The sequence below is a fragment of the Cyprinus carpio genome, chromosome B21 (genome assembly GCF_018340385.1).
Source record: "Cyprinus carpio isolate SPL01 chromosome B21, ASM1834038v1, whole genome shotgun sequence".
Taxonomy (NCBI): domain Eukaryota; kingdom Metazoa; phylum Chordata; class Actinopteri; order Cypriniformes; family Cyprinidae; genus Cyprinus; species Cyprinus carpio.
The window spans coordinates 15,024,882-15,044,041 of record NC_056617.1 but is presented as its reverse complement, the minus strand read 5'-3'; the positions used below and the strand labels follow the sequence as shown (position 1 = coordinate 15,044,041).

Below are 19,160 nucleotides of genomic sequence, written 5' to 3'. Positions count from 1 at the left end.
GACCTAAGTGGATCCCATATGTGTAAAGTCCACGGTATAGCCTCAGAGCCCGTGTTTCCCCGGCAGACTTCTGCCATTACCAAGAGGGTTACAACCACCTCTAATCTTCCATATGCACCTGAACGGTTGTTCATATGTGTAAGTGCTTCCAAAACCTCCTTCGGGAAATTCCTGTTCCAAGTGGAACGGGTATGTTTTCCCAGTATTATCCAGTCTCACTGAGTGAGATTCAGATTATTATTCAGATCACTGAGTGGACGGGTCACAGGCTCGGCTCCTCAGCGAAAACCTAAGTATGCGGTGCATCTGCTGCCTATTTAAACTCACACTGCAAACAGCGGCAGCTGGATGCAATCATCGCATGCCAATGTGCATTGGCTCGTTTAGTTTACACTTGAAGTAGATTGGTCTCTCTAGCAAGATTCCCAATTCGTTGGTCACCGACGTGACGTCTCCGTTCCCTCCTTCAGGGAACGAGGGTTACAATATGTAACCGAGACATTCTTTCTTTTGACATATTGCATCTTCACATATTCATACAACTAAATATTCTGGGGGCCATGAAATTTTGTGAAAATAATCGAAAATGCTGGCAGTGACTGGCAACTTTTTTTTCTTTCTTTTTTATGCTTTTGGGGAGAGTGTTACTGGCACAGCAACAAAACATGGCTGTTTAAGTCTGAGAGTAAAAAATTGCGACATTTTGGCAAAAAAATAATTAGGTGGAACATGGTCAGAAAACATATATCCCAGAAAAGATATATCCCCCTTAATATTCAACTCTAGATTCTTTACAAGTCACTTTTAGCTCACATCCTCCCAGATCTGAGGGGGAAGGGAGGAAGCAGGCCGTTAGGAGGAGGGTCAGAGTTCTGCAGGACCGTTAGTGTTTGCTTTTAGCACTTTGAGTCTGCTGGGAGCAGTGCTGTGAAACGGTGGCACTTAGAGATGAGCAGTCTTCAGCCGTGTGCCGCTGAGAGGAATCATCATCACAGAAACCATGAGCTGGCATCAGGCCAGGTTACAGAGAACATCTCCCAAAAGACAAGCAGAGCAGTGGAGTGTTTATCTAAAATGCACATATGACTCCAATCTCTGCTTTGAGCTCTGATCTTAGAAAAAGTTATTTTTACATACACATTATGTCAATAAGCTTGTATAGCTGATGTGCTAAAATAGATCAGGCTAATAATATCAGAGCAATTGGAAAATGTCGCTTACAATGTAAACGCATCAGATAGACACCAATATTTCATTAGAATTTGCGTTTGATTGTGTCGGCTGATGTTTTTGCTCTTATGTAATCATGTTCTGTGATACGATTTTATCATAATTCCACATAAAGGCAACTTAACCCTCCACCTCACAATTTAAGCTTGACGTGTCTCATTTGAGAGACCTGCAAATTTTAATGCGCCTCCTCGACTGTGAGGCAGAGGCATTAGCATTTTTGATTTCCATAGTTTTCCACTAATCACCCTTGCTGACATTCAGATAAGCACGCTAGCGCACTGAGGCATGAACCCACCTGCAAGCTGTCCATCATTTGCGGAGGGAACGCAAGAAACAGTTGTCACCGCTGACTTTATTTTTCTCCATGACTTCATTTTAAAATTGTGCAGTGAGTATTTATTTTTAATCGTCAGTGACGGTTTACAAAATGGATGTTGTAAAATGCATCCCCCAAAAAAGGAAGAAAGACCATGTTTGCTAAATAAAGAAAGAAATAGTTCACCTACAAATGCCAATGTAATCACCATCATGTCATCCCAAACCTTTGTGACTTTCTTGCATAGAACACAAAAGGAGATAATTTGACGAATGTCCTGGCTGCTCTTTTCCATATAGAGAAAGTAATTTGGGTCATCAAGCTCAAATTACAAGAAAAGCACCATGAAAATAGCCCAGAAAACTAAAGCTATTTGAATGGCTCCAGGAGACAATACTGTGTGCAATATGGACCCAGGGTCCCTGTGGGTCCTTAAAGTATCTTTAATTCAGTTTTATCAAATTTAAGGTCATAAAAAGTACAAAATATCTTATATGTATATAACACAAGTCTTAATCATAATTTTAATAGGTTTTAAATATGGGGAGGGATAAACAGAAATCATGATGTTGTTTATTGTCATTGTTAAACTGCATGTTCATGGTTAAAACGCACCTTATAAATGTGATGCAGATTCATATTGCTTTTTATTATTGGTATCTTGGTCACACAATAAGCTGTATGGCATTTAATTCAATCGAGGAAAGTAAAGAAAGACAGGAAGGTTAATACTTCCTCTTCTGTGTCAGTTGTTGACGTGCGTTAACAAGATTATCACAATGCATGAAAGACTAAAATGGAAGAGAAGGAATTGTTGAATAAAGTAGTTGCTCACAAAAAGTATTCTCGTAGCTTCATAAAATTAAGGTTGAACCACTGAAGTCACATAGACTGTTTTATCTATTTTATCTATATACTACTTTTCTGGGCCTTGAACGTGTCAGTTACATTGCTGTCTATACAGGGACAGAAAGCGATGACCCTGTTTTGCTGCCTGTTTAATCTGAGATAAATTATTTAATTTGAGATCATATAGGTTCTGTATGGACATACAGCATTAGTTTTATTTCTGCAGGTCTTAAAAAGTCTTAAATGTGATTTTAAAAACTCTTCATATACCATGGGACCACTTTAAAATTATATATAAAAAAATAAAATAAAAAAGAAAGTTTTGGAGCTCAGTAGTAAGTTTCTTTAAATGGAAAAGAGCAGCTTGGAATTAATCAAAATATCTCCATTTGTGTTCCACAAAGAAAGTCAGTCAAACAGGTTTAGAACAACATGAGGTTGAATAAATGATTACAAAATTAGCATTTTGCATGAACTATTCCTTTATGTTGCAATGAAACTAAAGTAGGCTGAAAAAATGTGGTATCCACTTGTTACTCAATTGTTTGAGTTAATTCTGAAGTAGAAAGACTAAAGTTGTACTTTCTTGTAAAACATACTCCAGTAATCTGTTTTATTTATGACTGTGTGAAATAATTTTTTACATTCTAGTACCAGATTTTTTCTTTCAAATGAAGTAAATCTGAGTGTAACAGATTATTAAAAAAGAAAAAAAGTAGGTTGGGGGACACAGCTGCACTCAAAAACGGAGATAGATTAACACAAGCTTGCAGGGGCAGGGTTTAAGCAGATTAAATGGTTGGAAAAGTCTTGCATACATCACCAGAGAGAAGGCTGCTGTCCAGTTACAACATTATGATTAAAACAAAATCAAAACATTACGAAATCAAAACATTAATAAATGTACAGATTGTTCATAATAAGATCTATAACAGGGTTCTTCAAATCTTACCCTGGAGGTCCAATGCGCTGCAGAGTTTAGCTCCAACCCTGATCAACCTCACCTACCTGTGATTTTCTAATGATCCCGAAGACACTGATTAGCTTGCTTAGGTGAGTGTGATTATGGTTAGACCTAAACTCTGCAGGAAAGTGGATCTCAAGGTCCAAATTTGAGGATCTATAACATTCATTTAGAAAATAGATAGGGAGAATTTTTATTTTATACCAACTGTGTCATTTGCCAACATGAGTTACAAAATGCCAGTTACAGTTACAGTTACAAAATGCCAGAGCAGACAGGTGAGTCTACTAGAGAATTAAAAGACTTAAATAAAGCAGTACAGAGAGGTGACAGGAGGAAAAAGAGATCAAAGAGAGGAAAGAGACGGACCTCAGAAGGGACAAATGCGAGGGATTGAGAGACAAAAGTCAGAAGGAGAGAGCAAGCGAGGGAGGCGGGTTCATTCATCACGCTGATACCTGCTTGCAGGTGATAGATGGAGGTGCAAGCTCAATAATGCTCACTCTTTCAGTTATTCACAGATCAGCGAGCAGCTCCGCTAATATAGTGATGAAATGCTTTAGCGTCCTCACCCGCATTATCCCTCAAGTTTTGACAGCAGAGACTTTTTAATTTCTAAATAACCTTTGGCACTTTGACTGCCATTTTTCGTCTCCTGCACTCCGTTCCGGTTCCCCCATCTCAGTCGCTGGGATGTTTTTTGGAGCCGCCGTGATCCATTCAGCCCGGTAAACACATTTGGCCGTGACAGGTTATGATTTGCACCTGCGATCACGGTGCTCCAATCAGACAACAGTCAAACAGAAACAGATTGAGAGGATGGGGAAATGCATTAATTAGAGCCGATGATTGTCTTCGCAGCATTCCCTCATATGTCGCGTTTCCTCTGTCATTCGTTTTCCTCCCCCTTTACCGTGTGTTCTCGGGGAGCAATAAACATTTAATTTATTCAGATCCAAACAGGATTTATTTTTTCACAGAGAAAGGCCTGCCAGCCAGCATGGCGCTTTGTTTTCTTTTAATTATTGGCCAACCATTAGCCCCCCACTCGGCTTCCAGCACCCTAGATTACAAGCGAATTTGCAGGCAATGAACCTGACAGGTAAGTGGTCTTTGCTGCGTGTGGTAATTTTGTTTGTTTAGCATCTCCTGCATGGTAAGGGGATTTATTGTCAACGCACACAGAACGCTAATAAAACCTTCTCTTTTTTTCTGGGGCCTCCCATGGGCACTCTGTTTTTTTTCCCTCCAAACCTGGTTTGGCTTTTGAGGAGGAGCAGCATGTCCAAATGTGGCATCAGGTTTTTTGTTGTTGTTGTGTTGCTTTAATCAAGTGAGTCAAGCTTTTCCTCCTTTTGTTTAATAGACTGAGATCTAACAGGTCACAAGGGATGCATTCAAGATTTTTTAGATTAATGGCTTCAATTCCGGCCCATTATTGACTATCTGCTGGGAAATTGTGCAGAATGTTTTGCTCTTTTGTTTAAAGAGGGTGAGCTGTAATTTTTGGGTTCTCATCAAACAAGCATAAATAGTCCAAAGGCCCTTTTAATTATTAATTTATTAAATTTTTTTGTAATTTTATTTCAATTTATTTTTGTACAGTGGCATACGTATGTGAACCCATTGGAATTGGTTGGTTTTTTGCATTAAATGGTCGTAAAATATCATAGCTTATCGTGTATAGACAAACACTGTGTCCTTATGCTAACACCACACAAAGAGTTATAATCGTTCATGTTTTTATCGAACACATCCCATTAAATATTCTCAGTGCTGTGGGAACAGTAAGTGAACTTTACCTGGTTGCCATTACTTGGATGAGCCACAACTTTTTTCTTTTGCTTTGTGATAAGTTGTTAAACAGCCCACTGTTTTTTAGAAAAGTCCTCCAGGTCCTGCACATGCTTTGGTTTTCCAGCATATTCTTCATATCTGAACCCTTTACAACAATGACTATTTTTTTTTTTCATACTGCAATCAATTGAGGGACACAACACACAGGGTGAAAACATAGAATTATCGAATTGTTTCTGTCTATTTTAAGATTTAGACGTAGTACAGTGTTCATATTAGGTGCTAGAAGTGCTTGAACTTTGCTTTTTGAAATTTAATCCTGGAAATCTCTTGAAAACAACCATATTTATGAAATGGTACTTGATAATAAGAAATAACTTTGCCATAGTATTCTTTCAAGTGTTAAAGTTGCCACATTCAGTGCATGCTTTGCTTGTGCTGCACTTTATTTGTACCATTTTGTTTTGTTTATTTATTAGAATTTGAAAGATAATAACGATTTTGTTTGAAAAGTGAGATCTCTGATTTTAGGAATTTAATTTTGCTTTATTAGTAGGAACCCTGATGGTGCTTATTTACAGGCTTAGTCTAATTAACCTGAAGGAGTGAGTTGGTGTGTGCACATTTGTGCATAAAATGGGGTTAAATTCATCAATAATAAAAGTACAGTTTCTTATCTTTACTTTAGCTTAATTATCTTTAATTTCACTTTTAAAAAATAAAGGTGCTTCACAATGCCATAGAAGAACCTTTTTGTCTAGATTGTTCCATAAAGAAACTTTAACAACTGAAGAACCTTTCTGTTTCATGAAAGGTTCTTTGTGTTGAAGGAAGGTTCTTCAGATTATAAAAAGGTAAGAAAGAGATGGTTCTTCAAAAAACCTTTGACTGAATGGTTCTTTGTGGAACCAAAAATGGCTCTTCTGTTTTTCTTAACTTTGGGGAACCTTTTAAGCACCTTTATTTTTAAGAGTGCTGCCTGTCAAAATAGTCTAACTTCTTTATTTGTTCTATGCTTAGTTATACTACATTTCGATTTTTTATTTAAATATGAATTATTTTATTCATTGATCAAAAAGTGAAAGTAAAGACCTTTACATTGTTACAAAAAAATTCAGTTTTAAAATAAATTCTATTGTTTTGAATATTCTATTCCTCAAGAATCCTGGAAAAATGTATCACAGTTTCCACAGAAATATTAAACAATTAATGTGTCTTGTGGACCAAATCAGCATGTTAGATATGATTTCTGAAGGATTGTGTGACACTAAAAGCTATAAGAATATTTTACAATCTTACTGTTTTTGCTGCATTGCTGCAAATAATTGGTGAGCATAAGAGACTGCTTACAAAAACATTAAAAAAAATTACTTTTGAACAGTATTTTAATTAAATTGAAGCTTATAGTACCAAGTAGCTTTAAGAATGTCCGGTTTTAAAATTTACCTTAATATCCTTTTTATAGATCCATATCAGTAACACAAAGTAGAGCATCTTAACTCACAAAGTGAAATTCGTTATGGATTGCAGCCTTCAGCTATCTTAACCTGTTATCTCTGAAAACGCTAAGATATCATACCATTGCGTTTCCTGCGGCATGAAAAAAGCCTCCGTCCTTACAAGGCTCTGTTCAATTTATTTGAAGCTCTGCCGTGATGTTGCCATTAGAGCCCGGAGCTTGTTTGTGCTTCTTGTTACATTACTTTTTAATTACAGAAATAACTAGTTGGAGGCAGTTGTTTTGTGGGGATGTCGGCGGGGTGAAGGGGGGGTAGGGTGTTAGGTGACGAGAAAGAGGGAGTTGTCGAAGATTTATTTTGGATGTGACCTTCTCCACACTCGCTGCAGCTGTAATCAGTGGAATTAATAGCATAATCAAATTATACACAAACTCATAAATCATCAGTGAGCGCGCTGTCACAGCGTTGGGCTATTAATGGCCTCCATTGTTTTGTTACCGTATTAAAAAATCACGTCCCCTGATTCCTGTCTTGATAGGAACTGAAATGCCATTTAGAAGCTATAAAGAGCAGGGGCTTGTGGGGGTACTGGATTTTCACAACTGTTAATTTAGCCATGATGGCGAGTGATGTCGCCAGGGCGAGTGCTGGGGCCTGGAGAGGGAAAGGCAGTGCCCACGCTCTCTGCCCGACTGCATCATTGCGGCCGACAGCGGGCAGTTAATTAGAGTAATATCATCTTAAACGTCTGTCAGTTAGGGTTAATGACATCAAAGGGCTTCCCCGCTGCCTCTATGGGGTTCTGTGGAGGACAGGAGATAGGCCCAGATGATTGCTGGCAGATTTAGCCTCTCTTTTTTTTATCTTTGCACTTTATTAAGATGCCATGTCTCTATATTAATCTGGGTAGACAAGGCCAGAAGTTTTTTCCTTCTGCCCTGTTTCTTAAGCTTGGCGTGAAGAGCAAAATCTCACAATCTGTGTCTTTAGAAATGTTTATGTGGCCTAATACCTAACCTTTGGCCATCTTTTTGATGTATATTTATGCCTTGTTAATGAAAGAATATGGGGCTTATAATATATATATATAATGCTTATTTGTTTTCTAAATATGTGTGCTCACCAAGGCTGTATTTATCAAAATACAGTAAAAACAATAATATTGTGAAATATTATTACCATTTCAAAGATTTTTTTCTGAATATATTTTAAAATACAATTAATTCCTGTTATTTATTCCAATGTTGATAATAATAATAAATGGTGATGACACAAATCAACATATTATAATTATTTCTGTAGGATATTGTGACACTGAAGACTGAAGTAATGATGCTGAAAATTTGAGCTTTGCCATCAATTTTAAAATTAAATTGAAAATTAAAATTAAAACATTTATAATTGTAGTAATATTTAAAAATATATAAATTTGATTAAATAAATGCATCCTTCCTGAGCATAAGAGAATCCTTTCAAAAACGTAAAAAATACGATGGCTTGTTTCTTAAAGAGGTCATATGATGCTGCTAAAAAGAACATTATTTTGTGTGTTTGGTGTAATGAAATGTGTTTATGCAGTTTAAGGTTAAAAAAACACATTATTTTCCACATACTGTACATTATTATTTCTCCTCTATGCCCTGCCTTCTGAAATGCGTTTATTTTCACAAGGCTCATCGGTCTGAAAAGCGAAGTGTGCTCTGATTGTGATTCTGCGTTGTGATTGGCTGAATGCCTCAAGTGTGTGACAGAAATGTTACGCCTCTTAAAGGGTTAGTTCACCCAAATATTAAAATTATGTCATTAATGACTCACCCTCATGTCGTTCCAAACCCGTAAGACCTCCGTTCATCTTCGGAACACAGTATAAGATATTTTAGATTTAGTCCGAGAGCTTTCTGTCCCTCCATTGAGAATGTATGTACGGTAAACTGTCCACGTCCAGAAGGGTAATAAATACATCTTCAAAGTAGTCCATGTGACATCAGAGGGTCCGTTAGAATTTTTTGAAGCATCGAAAATACATTTTGGTCCAAGGATATCAAAAAACTACTACTTTATTCAGCATTGACTTCTCTCCCGGGTCTGTTATGAGCGCGTTCACCTCACATCCGGTTTGCGAACGAATCACTCGATGTAACCGGATCTTCTTGAACCAGTTCACCAAATCGAACTGAATCGTTTGAAACGGTTCGCGTCAACAATAAGCATTAATCCACAAATGACTTAAGCTGTTAACTTTTTTTAACATGGCTGACACTCCCTCTGAGTTCAAATAAACCAATATCCCGGAGTAATTCATTTACTCAAACAGTACACTGACTGAACCGAGCCAGATAACGAACGAAACATTGACTCGTTCTCGAGTCAAGAAACCGTTTCTGTCGGACGCGTCTGGTTCGAGAACCGAGGAGCTGATGATACTGCGCATGGGTGATTCAGACTGACACACAGCGCGTCTGAACTGAACTGGTTCTTTTGGTGATTGATTCTGAACCGATTCTGTGCTAATGTTATGAGCGCGGGTAAACCGAAGGCTTCAATCAAGGGCAATCATCGCCAATGAAGTCATTACGTCGAGCGCAAAAGAACTGGTGAACCGTTTTCGGCAACCGGTTTATTGAATCAAACTGTCCGAAAGAACCGGTTCGCGGAGAAGAACAGAACTTCCCATCACTACCGGTGATCCGAAAACCGATGCAACCGGTTCTTGACTCGAGAACGAGTCAATGTTTCGTTCGTTATCTGGCTCGGTCATCAGTTCAGTCAGTGTACTGTTTGAGTAAATGAATTACTCCGGGATATTGATTTATTTGAACTCAGAGGGAGTGTCAGCCATGTTAAAAAAGTTAACAGCTTAAGTCATTGGTGGATTAATGCTTATTGTTGACGCGAACCGTTTCAAACGATTCAGTTCGATTTGGTGAACTGGTTCAAGAAGATCCGGTTACATCGAGTGATTCGTTCGCGAACCGGATGTGAGGTGAACGCGCTCATAACAGACCCGGGAGAGAAGTCAATGCTGAATAAAGTCGTAGTTTTTGATATTTTTGGACCAAAATGTATTTTCGATGCTTCAAAAAATTCTAACGGACCCTCTGATGTCACATGGACTACTTTGAAGATGTATTTATTACCCTTTTGGACGTGGACAGTATACCGTACATACATTCTCAATGGATGGACTGATGTGTCTCGGACTAAATCTAAAATATCTTAAACTGTGTTCCGAAGATGAACGGAGGTCTTACGGGTTTGGAACGACATGAGGGTGAGTCATTAATGACATAATTTTAATATTTGGGTGAACTAACCCTTTAACATATCGTGATGCCTTGTCCAGATGGAGCGCCGAGAGAAAAACATAAAACCCATTATAAACGTGATATAAACATGACTTCTAGTCGTGTCTTCTTTTGGAAGGCCAAACAAAGTAGTTTAGCTTTCTCAACGAAACCGCTTCACACACCGCGGCCTTGAGTGAGCAGAGGCCAGAGGCCTAGAGTGAGCCGCAGCCGGCTTGAGGGAACAGAGGTGGGCAGCTTGAAGCAGATTCTACGAAGGAGCGTACCTTGTGCTTGCGGCAACCACATGTGACGACCCCGGGCTGGAGTCCGCTTCGTCCATGGTGAAAGCCGATTAGGCGATCCCCATTGAAAAGTTGATGTGTTTCCTCAGCAACCAGCACGGATCAGCTCCAGGCATGACGAAGCCGATATAATCCTCTTTTGGAAGGCCAAACAAAGTAGTTTCGCTTTCACAGTGAAACACACATCATCTATACGACATGGTGGCAGCGGCAACAACAATACTACAACCAGAATAAAAGATACGCCTTCTTTCTTTGCGTGAACATCTGGGCGGCGTTATGCAAATCTTCCCACATAGTTCTTCGTGGATGTGGGGCGTGTTAGAACGAGCCATTTCAGCGGGGTGTGGACAAGTCTTAACTTTTATAAAGAATATCTCTTTGGATTTGAGACTTTAGTCTTTGCAACTTCACAGATCTTCTTTATTCACCAAGAGCTTGTAACACTCCAAAGAGAACGGAAAATTTGAAATCGGATCATATGACCCATTTAATAAATCATGAAAAATAAATAGATCAGTTATTGTAATAAATCATTTTTATTTATTTATTCATTCATTCATTCAATCCGTGAGAGAGTGTGCAGTAAACTAATTTTTGCTATGGTTAAGGGTGTAATCTTCTAACGTTTCAATAACTCACAGCCTCTAATAGCTCATTACCTTTGTAAAACTCTTTAAAAAAAAGGCAATATATTAGACACAAATATATAAATAGTTACGTTTACTATTGTGTTATTCTTAATATTAATAATTTAACTATGTGCAATCACACAAAGTCAGCTATTATATCACAGCTTCTGTCTGTTGGTCTGTCCATTCATCGTCTCTTTGTCTGACATTGTCTCCAAGCTTAAGAATATTTGAATCAATTTGTCCTTGTTTATAGTTTAATTATGCTGCAATACTTTATCACTGCAAGATCGCGAGACTACATGACAAAAAGCTTTACTTGTGAAGTTAACACATTTTAAGATCTTGGTGACATTTTTGCCTTGTCAAATGAATTGGATTTTGTCCTTTTCGTGTGGACAAGGTGTGATCAGCCCTTTTAATGTCATGCCATCAGCTGCAATTACAGCTGTTTAGCGGGTCCATTCAGACTGGATGTCATATAAATAAATGCAAGTGTATGTAAGGTGTTACTTTTTTGTTTCCCTGCAGAATGTGTGCTGTATTTGGAGGAATTTATTGTCTGCGACACTCAGTGCAGTGCCTGGTTGTGGACAAGGCATCTAACAAGTAAGTAGTTCTCCACTGATTCAGTTCTTACACATTAACAATACGCATTTCAACAACAAAAAAACAACAACTCCTAAGATACTGAAATTCAATTAAATAAGTAGATTTACTTCCTCCTCTGGTTGATTCACACCACTTCAGCATCCCAAGGCTGATCAGAGCTCATTTGTGTACGGGGTACTCAAAAACAAGGCCAAAAGATGGCGCACACGAGTGAATGGGGGGGGTATTCGGAATATAGATATGAAATTAATTTTCAGGGAGACAGCGGTACCAGCCCCCCTTAAGCAGCCGAGCTCGGAAGACAAATCACAGACTCTGCCACTTGGGCCGGCGATGAGTGATGCCGCTTTTTCCTCGTGGCCTTACCTCCACTAATTGATTTTCATCTGAAGACAAAAAAGCCCTCTGTTGCTGCCTCTTAAAAAATGAGAGTTCATCTCCCGTCTCCCTTGATTAATCTGTGCTGATAATGTGCGTCAGGCCCCACCAGAAAGGCCTTTAATGAGTTTCAAAGGTGGATTGTTGTCATAAACTAGGTTAGATCGGGTTTTTTTTCCCCTTCTCTCTTTATTCCTTCCTCATTCTTTGGCCTTCTCTTTGGCAATATATTGAGTTTCTTTCATCTTACTGGTGAATGACCCAGGGGGCTTGGATTCCTCTGGATATAGCGCACGGACACTTACACATGTGATAGCATTAGCTTACTAGTGTAACAGCTATGGCATATCATGCTGGCATTGTGACGCTCAAATTAGATGTATTTTCCTGTCGTTTAACAGAAAATCATAAATTGCTCATAAGCTAGTAATCGGGCATATCAACCCAATTATGGCTGGTTCTCTGATTAATTGCGATCTCAGTATCAATTCTTAAAATTACAAAAACCTTCTTGTACTCAGCAGCAGCACATCTGTTACTGTTACTGAATCTACCAGTCCACGGCAAAATACGTAATTTTCCCTGGGTCCAAATTGAATTTTAATGGCATATGTGGAAATCTAATGAGTTATAGCATGCAGAGTAAACAGTGTAGTTTGATTCATAAACAAATGACTCTCATGATCCAGTTCTTTTTAGTGAATCAAAAAAATGTGCAACCAGTGTAGTCTGAACAAATGACAGTGTATAATAATTTTAACATCGTTATAATAACAGGTTTATATAAAATCAATTTTATTTTTAATTAGAGGTCAACTGATAATATCGGTTTTGCCGATTAATCGGCACCGATAGTTGAGTTCTAGAACTATCAAAAATCGTTTTTCAGGTTTTGTCTGTTGATGGAGCTGCTGAGAAGGGTCCGCTGTCATTATACAGTGCGAGAGCAGCAGAAATCACTGACACCTTGTGTTGTATGTTTTAAAAAGTGAGGCTGCAGCCTGCACAGTGCAGGACACTTCAGATGTGGATTTAAATGCAGCCGATGGAAAATCCTGCCACGCCACAGAGCGCCATTCACATAGTTTTCCATTGTTACATTATATTTGTCCCAAATGTACATAATGAATTTATAAAGTATGGTTCAGTACTGTTTTTTAAAAAATAGTTAAGCACTATTTTAGTTTTCATTCGGTATCCATTTTAAAAGCTATTGATTGATAACGTGGTATTGGCCAATATGGTCCAACATAGCTATCGGTATCAGTCTCAGTAAAATCCACTATCGGTTGACCTCTATTTTAAATTAAAACTAAAACATAAAATCAAAACTTTTTAAATATTAGTTTTTCGATATATTCATCTTGTACATAAATAGCAGTTAACTGTGGGTCATGTTGTTAATTTTTAAAATACTATTAAAATCTAGTAGTAATGATATATTATAATTAATATTAAATATAAAGATTCCTTATATAATTTACAGCTGTAGCCGATAGAGGATTTGTTTCATATTTCAACATTATAACTGAAATATGACCGAATGGCTCAGAATTGAATGAAAATTACATAAAACCAAATCAAAATGAATCAAAACAAATGGAAAACTGAATTAAATCTACACAAAAGCTTGTGATTCAGAATCAAATATAAAATGTGTATCAGTACCCATTCATTAACCTGGCCAACTTTTTGAGATATAAATTATATTTTAAGAAGTGTTTTTTCGTGTGTGTGTGTGTGTGAGAGAGAGAGAATCTGGACATAGTAGAAGAGACAAAACCAGTCTTACTGTAAATGTCATTTTTTTTTTTATTTGTGATTTGTAAGTTGAATGGATGATGTTTTAATTGATGTATGGTTTATTAGGATATACAACTGTTTGAAAATCTGGAATCTGAGGGTGCAAAAAAATCATAATACTGAGAAAATTGCCTTTAAAGTTGTGATCCATATGTGTGCGTGTTTTTGTGACACATCAGGACACAACTTTGTATAATGACATGGGTATGACACAGGTATTACAAGGAGAGGGTGACTTATGAGGACATAACCCATGTCCCCATTTTTCAAAACGCTTATAAACCATACAGAATGAGTTTTTTTTTTTTGAGAAAGTAAAAATGCACAAAGTTTCCTGTAAGGGGTAGGGTTAGGTGTAGGGTTGGTGTAGGGCAATAGCACATAAAGTTTGTAAAATATAAAAACCATTATACCTATGGAATGTCCCCACAATTCACAAAAACAAACGTGGGTGTATGTATGTGTGTGTGTGTGTGTGTTGTATATGACAGGTAGTTGACATATTAACATATTAAATAGTAACATTTATTCTTGAACCAAAATATTAATATATATTATTAAATAACTTTAATAATTTGTCCTCCCAGCATACTATTTAGATGTTTATTCACTCTTTTAGAAGGTCATCTGACGGAGGTCATTTTTGATATGTGGCATCTGTCCCTGATGCTGTCCCTACTGTCAGTTCTACTTGAGCGGCCCAGCAAGAAGTGTTCCTCAAAACTTAACGTAGCATACAAAAAACAACCAAGATGACCTTAATTGATAATTTACTATACGTTCTTACTGATCGCCACCGATGCCCTGAAATACAAGAACCCCAATATAACTGGAGCACTTAGAAGTTTCAAGGCGAATTCTTTCATCCATATTGGATTGGAGCCAGACTCAGCTGACCAGGGCTGGGATGGGAGCTGGCAGAGCTCCAAACCAAGGTGTCCATAAGACCCTGAGCTCAGTCTATAAAGCATCGCATAGAATGTAGCACGGACCGTCCGTGCCCTCCACCAGTGGCGCCCTGTATGGTGTCAGCCCTGCGCTGGAGGTTAGCGCCATACATCATCGATGGAAAAAGTTTCATGAAGGTGAAGAAAAAAAGCTGGCAAGGTGTCTGGCAGGCTGAACAATGATTTTAATTTCCCTGGCATCATAAATTACCGCCCTATGTCTGCTCTTATTACAGACATAAGGCTGAAAAGGGTAGAGCTAGATTAATAATGCAGCAGAGGATTACAGACCCTCAAATCCCACCTGCCACTCCATGTGGAGGATGGTCCAGCGCTGTCCGGTTTGTCACCACCTCGACAGGCAACTCAATCACGTGTCCGAATTCATTTCACAAGTCAACAGAACTCAACTCTTTGAGTGGCCTGTGATGATTTCTTCTGTCACTCGTGGTGGCCCGGTGATAAAATACCTTTTTTTGCATTACAATGAAGAAAGCACCCAACCCATATGCTATTGTTGACTATCCAAGTTGGAAATTTAATGCACAAAATATTTCAAAAACTGTTTGTGAATAAATTTGTAAAAACAAAAATAGCTTCCTTTTGAAGCCTGCAAAATGTGTAAAAAACAGATATTAATATTTCTATTTAATAATTAGTATTTCCTCTTTTGTCCATAGGCGAGTTAATGTGTACACCAATTCTTTCAGTGATTTAAAACAATGGCGTACTATTTTATGCAATATTTACCAAGACAAATAAGCTTCTTGCTTGTAATATCCGTCATGGTGTCATGCAGCATATGATCTGTTTAGCCTACACAAAACCACATTTGCAGAGAAGTATATAAAATTCAAATGAGTTTGAACGCATGCATCGTTGGGTGCAAGGTTATCACGCTGATTTGTTCAGAGGCCACTGACGTGGTTTATGAAGGCGATTTATGAATGCTTATGATGATCTACAAAGCCAACGCTGGCCTTGGTTGCAAGTGAAACGGAATCATTAGCACTATTTCAGTGTTTTATGCACCCTGACAGAAGAAACTTATGCACTTGTATATAAAACTCCTTACATGGAGTACTGAGAGAACACTGCTGATTAATGCAAAACTTATTGTGAAAAAAAAAAATTGTTGAACAAAATTCAATCCAGGATTTTTTTCTGCTTGCCCAAGTAATTGTCATTTTTGTTACTGTTATGATATTTGTATCTAAATCTTTTATATGCATAAAAATGTGTTTATATTCTGTAAAAAAAATTTTTTATTAGGTTCACCTTCCATTAGGTTTAAATTAATTTTAATGCAGTTAGGATTTTTGTATAGGCTAATATAATTTTATTTAAATTATACAATCGAAACTGAAATCACATAATTAACAATATAAATTTTCAATACACATTAAAACGAAAAATTGGAGTTAAAGGATAAAAATATTTGTACATCATAGAATGAAAGATTGACCTGAAATTGTCAATTGGCCTGAAACGCTTTTAGACATAGCCCTGCAGTCATTTACGTAAATAAGTAGTTGGTTCGCTTGACTCAGAAGCTGCTACGGATGCCCTCAGGTGTGTTAGGTTTGTGAAATGTGTCCCATATTGCTTTCTTTCACCCCATTGGCTGACGATTGATTGGAAGCCCTCCACTTCCTCTGCTAGTTCCTCCGAGTAAATAAATCTTCATTTACATAAACAGATCTGTCCTGCAGTCAATCTGGGCATTTGGGGGAGGATTATTCCGAGGTCTGACTTTTCATCAGGGGAGGGAGACGCTCTCTTGCCCCTTTATTGTGTTGTGAAAGTCCATTTCAAGGATGTCACCCCCAGCCCATTAGTTTGGATAATGAGCCCTATAAAGCACATTTATAACTCTTGACATAACAAGCCAACAGATTCTCCTCTGTTCCTCCTTTTTCTCTCTCACTCGCTCTTTTCTTTCTCGGTTGCAGAGATTAAAGGAGGAAAGGTCAAACCTTTGCCCAAAGCCAGTGGTTCATGTCTGGTTTTGTTTTGAGACCCAAATTTTATGTTTTGATATTAAGTGGCAAACTGACATTCAGTAGACATGCAAACAAAAATAGCTTAAAATCTGATTTATTGCAACAATGCAAAATTATGACATTTTGACTTACAAAAATGCTAAAGCACCACTTATTCCTATAGTGATGCATATGCAATGGCAGGCCACTTCTCTTTATAAAAAGAGTTTTTAGAAGTAACCACCTGACCCATGAAGGATGAGACAGCTAATATATGATGCTCTAGTCTTTTAATATTTTATCTTCAAATCATAATCTGACCATCTCTTGACCCTTTTGTGATTAAAGCAGGTTTTTTGGGTAAAGACAGGCTTGCAGTTTTTCCTTGTCCTGATGCATCTTCTGTATTCATACGTCATAGAGTTAAAGCTGTGATTGATACACGTGGTCAGAAGATCAGCTGCAGTAATTTTGTGGTTGAAGATTCGTACATCAGAGATGAACAAAGACAGAGCACAGCTTACAGGTAAGCACATAATAGCTTTCTAAAGTGAAATTAGTAGTCATTACTGTAATTAATGACAAACTGTCATTTGTACCATGAAAAACAGATATTGATCATCCCATCCAGCTGTTATAATGAAGAGCTACAGCTCTACAGTGTTGACATTTCTCTTGCCCTTTCTTATTTATTTAATACTGTTAAAATAAAAACACTCCAATATTACCAAAATGCTAACTTTTTAAAAGTTTTATTACATTTATTGTAATTATAACATTATACATTTGTTTCTCCTAACATACATAATGACTTCTTTGTGAAATGCAACAGGAGAAGTTTTGAATAATTTCCATATAATGACAGTAAATGGTGATAAAATCTGTAAAAGCATCATAAAATCAATATGAAAGTGGTCCATATCGTGTGACGACCCAAAGTCACACTAGCCTTTTCAGTCCTTGTTTTTCTAAACCCGTCTGACTTTCTTCTGTTCTGATGTTTGGACACATTGTGCCAAGTTTGTATATGCTGAAGCAAAGATTTGAAAGCTCAACATCCACTGGTCAGTCTATGATTTCATTGTAATGAAAGAGCAGCAGTAACATTTTTTTTAAACATCTTTTGTTGTTTCCAAAAGCAAAAAATGCATATGTGTTCGGAAATGACATAAGGCTGAGTAAATGATGACAGAATTTTAATTTTTGGGTGAACTACTCATTGCAATTACTGTAAATTGAAAAGGCAAAATGTGATTTAGGGTCATTTTGAATTTTCTCTTTTCTGATAATCTCTTTGTTTTTCCTAATTCTCTTTCTCCATCTTCACAGGCAGATATCTCGAGCAGTGCTCATCACAGACAGATCTGTACTACCTTCAGAATCTGATCAGCAGGTATAAATTTTTCTTTCTTTCATTTATTTTTATTTTTAATTCAGTTGTTTGTACTTTCATTTGTTCTTTTATTTAGTTTTGTATGTTCTTTTGTTTGCTAATTCTTTTGTTTGTTCATACTTTATTTGTTTTTCTGCTGTAATTTGTTTTTTCGTTTCTTTCCTTTATTCTTTATTTTGTTCATTCTTTCATGTTTTATTTGTTGTTCTGTTTGTTTTTCTCTTTTCTTTCAGTAGTTCTTATTTGTTCATTCCTTTTTCTTTTGTTTCTTTCTTTCTTTTTTTTTTTTTTTTTTTTGCATATTCACATGCACGTTTAAAGGGCATTGACCCATCTCTGCTGTGCGTGTGTTTGTGAAGCACGTTTCTTGCCTGCCTTGCACTTTTGCTTTTCAACTTGTATTGCATTACATCTTTTTTATGCTGCATATCACATTTGGATGGATTCTTGGGACACGTCCAAGATCCAGCAGGCATAGATGCAACAAAACATCAGAGCCGATTTGTTGGATCGTTACAATAGTTTTGACGTCCCGTTCTCAAGCGTAGCATTCTAAAGTGAATTATGAGAGGAAAAAATAACCAGTTCAATGAAAGGACAGTAATTCTGTTTGCTGTTACTGGTTTAGAATTGGATAAATCTTTCTGATGCCAGAGTGGATGGTGACACGCAAGCATCCTCTTAGGCTAATTTGAGTGCTGTCCACCAGAGTCCAGGAAAAGAAGTGGAGTGGTCAGCATACCTTCCGAATCTCAGCCCAATTTGCTCTCCATCAGGAATTCATGCTTGAATATTCAAAGCAGATCAGGAGAGGAAGGAAAAGTGGGTGTAATTTATGCTCATTAGCCTCAGCGAACAGAAATTAATATCAGTGTCTTGACACAGTGTGGAAATGGAATATTACATGACTGTGTGTGACAAAACGTAATTAAATATTCAGGCTGGTTTTAATTAGCCGTTCGTCCTTTGGAATGACAGTCGCCAAACGAGCATTCGGTCAACGCTTTCTCTTCCTCTTTCACTCTTTTTTTTGTTGGCATAGTTGGTGCACTTGGACTTGATTAAAAAACAGTTTTAACATAGTTTAACCCAAGGACTGTATGAAAACTTTATATAGTTACATAGTCTAGCTCTCGGTTAAGCTCTGCCTTGTTTGCATTATCATCTTATGCCAGTATTTACTCAACAAACTTACAACATGGGCA

The 19,160-nt window shown here is 37.4% G+C and overlaps 1 protein-coding gene across 1 annotated transcript in view; it reads left to right on the top strand.

Annotated features, from left to right (window-relative positions):
* Positions 1 to 19,160, top strand: part of LOC109045473 (rab proteins geranylgeranyltransferase component A 2-like) — a 59,789-nt gene that overhangs the window by 23,783 nt on the left and 16,846 nt on the right. The window contains exons 9-11 of the mRNA XM_019063351.2: positions 11,372 to 11,449; positions 16,984 to 17,088; positions 17,892 to 17,955. Coding sequence (XP_018918896.1) covers positions 11,372 to 11,449; positions 16,984 to 17,088; positions 17,892 to 17,955 — 247 coding nt within the window. The remainder of the gene's footprint in view (positions 1 to 11,371; positions 11,450 to 16,983; positions 17,089 to 17,891; positions 17,956 to 19,160) is intronic.